The following is a 2,785-nucleotide window of genomic DNA, read 5'->3' on the forward strand; positions in this document are numbered from 1 at the left end:
CAACATAACATGTGACACCTGTGAACCCAACAGCATGACGTGCGACACCTGTGGTCCCCACAACATAACATTTTAATATGACACCTGTGGTCCCCGCAACATAACACGTGACAACAACTGTGGTCTTAACAACATAACATGCGACACTTGGGGTCTCAATAACATAACATGTGACACCTATGGTCCCAACAACATCACATGTGACACATGTGGTCCCCACAACATTACATATTACACCTGTGGTCCCCATAACATAACATATGTCAGATGTGGTCCCCACAACATAACACCTGAGTTCACAACAACATTATCAGCGGTACATCAGATCCCAATACATTAGACTTGGGTGTGGGGAGGGGGGGGGGGGTGGAGAGATCTTGCCTTCGAATTATGTGACCGCAAAGGTTTCAAGATAACAAGCGTCACCTGAGGTCCCTACACGTGACAGCGAGGTTAAAATCTAGCAAAGAATTGAACCAGAAATAGTCCAACACGCTATTCAATTCCCGCTAGCTCCAGGCTAGGTTTGTTTGGCCGTGCTATGTTGAACTGAATACATACCACCGTCACGGTTGAGCGGAGACGAAAACAACCGACATGAATAGCACAACAACACCAAAGCATTGGCCTGTACGTTATCAGTTAAAACATAGCACTACAATTCAAGACTTAGGAACAAAATAAACCGGGAGTGATCTCCCCTAAACTTTCTCGAATATTCTTTTATAACTTGAAATATAGACATGATTTTTAATTACTTAAACTTTTAAAAATAGAATAGAATCTCATAGAAAAAAAAAAGAATTGCGCACCAAGCGAACGCCAAAACAAAATGTGCATAATAGTACGCAATATTATTTGTACTTTATAAATTTACATGCGTTTTTTGAGAAATCGGAAATAGCGTAAATTAGTACTTCCGGTCAACGGAAGTTACTCAAAATTTGACAGAAGGTAGAGAATTAGATCTTTTACTTACGAGAAAGTAAAAAAAAATGTACCTTTATTTTAACTGTGAAGGGAAACACCTCATAAAGTTATGATAAACTAATTTAATTAAACAGTATCATGAAAATTAACAGAATTGGCAAAATTATGAACGTGATTAACATCCCGTATTATATACATCTGAATTAATGACAACAAAATCATTAAAGTATGGTATTATTTTCTCAATGCCATTTTTGCCATAAACTAATATTGTTCAGGTGTTATATACAAAAGCCCTACTTAAACGTATTTATTTGTGGTAGACTAAAATACCTTTACGTCGCGTAATCGATGTGATGTTGCTTGTGGTCTTCCGACGGAGGTTTGTATTGTCTTATTTTCCACACAATAATGCCAATGACTATCAACGCAGCCCCGACCATCGCCCCAGCCACAATAAAACCAATGGCTAACTCACTTAATCCTTTAGGTTGTGATTTATTACTACCAGGCTTAACATCGGCTTGACAGACTGCTATACAATGCACAAAATGCAACTCTTTGTCCTGACCGTCGATGGTGATGTCGATGCTTTCAGTCATCTCAAAGCCGGACTTGGATCCGAACGCCGGACACGCGGAGTTGATGGTGATGTTGCAGGTGTTGTCGGTGGTGCAGTAGTGCTGATATTTGCAGGACACAGCAGGTCCAGTGTAGATGCAGGAATGAGCACCCTCTTCCTGGATGGTCATGGCGCTGTTTTCGTCAAGCAGATCAGTGCCGCCGTCACCTGGGCTCAGCCTGAAGGTCATGGTGTTACCTGGGCCCTGACAGACGCCTTTAGCTATTCTGGAATACACAGGTGTATTTGTTAAATGTAATAACATACAATATGTATCACATTTGATTTACAGAAAGTACAAGGTATTAATTCAAAAAAAAAACAGGTAAAGGAGTACCGACTTGCGTTTGGGATATATCTATGTGATAAAGGGGGGGGGGGGTGTGATCGGTTGGTAGAGCATATTACTTCTAGCATGTAAATATAGTTGAGATCCCTGAACGTCGACAGGACGTCCTTAAGTCCACTAAGCTCGCTTGGATAGCTGATTCACGTGAGATAAATCACAGGTAGCTTGACATAGTACTAACTAACCATATCCTTATAAGCCTAGGTCACAGAAACAGGTGAACTATACTTCCATATCCCAAAAAGCAGATAAACTCTACTCACGTATCGCATAAGTCTTTTGGCCAGAGTACATTTAATTTATCCAACTGGCGTAGTTACCATTTCGGTTATTCAGACTATCGAACGGTGAATATCTGATTTGGTCAGATATTTTTAAGTCGGTTTACACAATTTAAAAGCTGTTCTAAGTCAATTCCAAAATATGTTTCTATTTTAAATTTACGCAGTTAAATCGAGCGGAGAAAAAAAAACATATTTACATGGTTTCAAATTTCTCCTCAATTTGCAGGTCTTGTATGTACAGTTGTTGAAGGGGATCATAGAGTCGAATAGTGAGGTGGGAGCGAGAGGTGGAAAGGACGAGAACTGCTTGAATAAGGATCAGCACTAGCTCATAGGCTGCCATTGTGAATTGGATGCCACGTAGAACTATCTGTAAGTATAGAAATCAAATTTTAAATATTTAGTTCGTTATAATTGTTATATTTTTGTACATTTATTTGTATTGGGTAAAATATACTGTGTTATACGGCGTATGAGTCGAATCTTCATGTGATTTTTCTGGCTTAAAAGATCGCCTTACTCAAGGGGAAATATGACATAGTGTTGTCGACAAGACATACATCACGTCAGAGGCGTAGCGACCCTTCCCGGCGCCCGGGG

At 39.9% G+C, this 2,785-nt stretch overlaps 1 protein-coding gene across 1 annotated transcript; it reads right to left on the reverse strand.

The window, feature by feature from the left end:
* Positions 1-1,180: 1,180 nt before the first annotated feature.
* On the reverse strand, positions 1,181-2,532 carry LOC131952863 (uncharacterized). The gene is made up of 2 exons (XM_059315761.1): positions 2,383-2,532; positions 1,181-1,779 (listed from the first exon to the last, which is right to left on the reverse strand). The coding sequence occupies exons 1-2, from the start codon at positions 2,526-2,528 to the stop codon at positions 1,266-1,268; spliced, it is 660 nt and encodes a 219-aa protein (XP_059171744.1). The 5' UTR covers positions 2,529-2,532; the 3' UTR covers positions 1,181-1,265.
* Positions 2,533-2,785: the final 253 nt, after the last annotated feature.

This window comes from Physella acuta, unplaced genomic scaffold (assembly GCF_028476545.2).
Source record: "Physella acuta isolate Inbredline_101_S28 unplaced genomic scaffold, ASM2847654v3 ptg000074l, whole genome shotgun sequence".
Taxonomy (NCBI): domain Eukaryota; kingdom Metazoa; phylum Mollusca; class Gastropoda; family Physidae; genus Physella; species Physella acuta.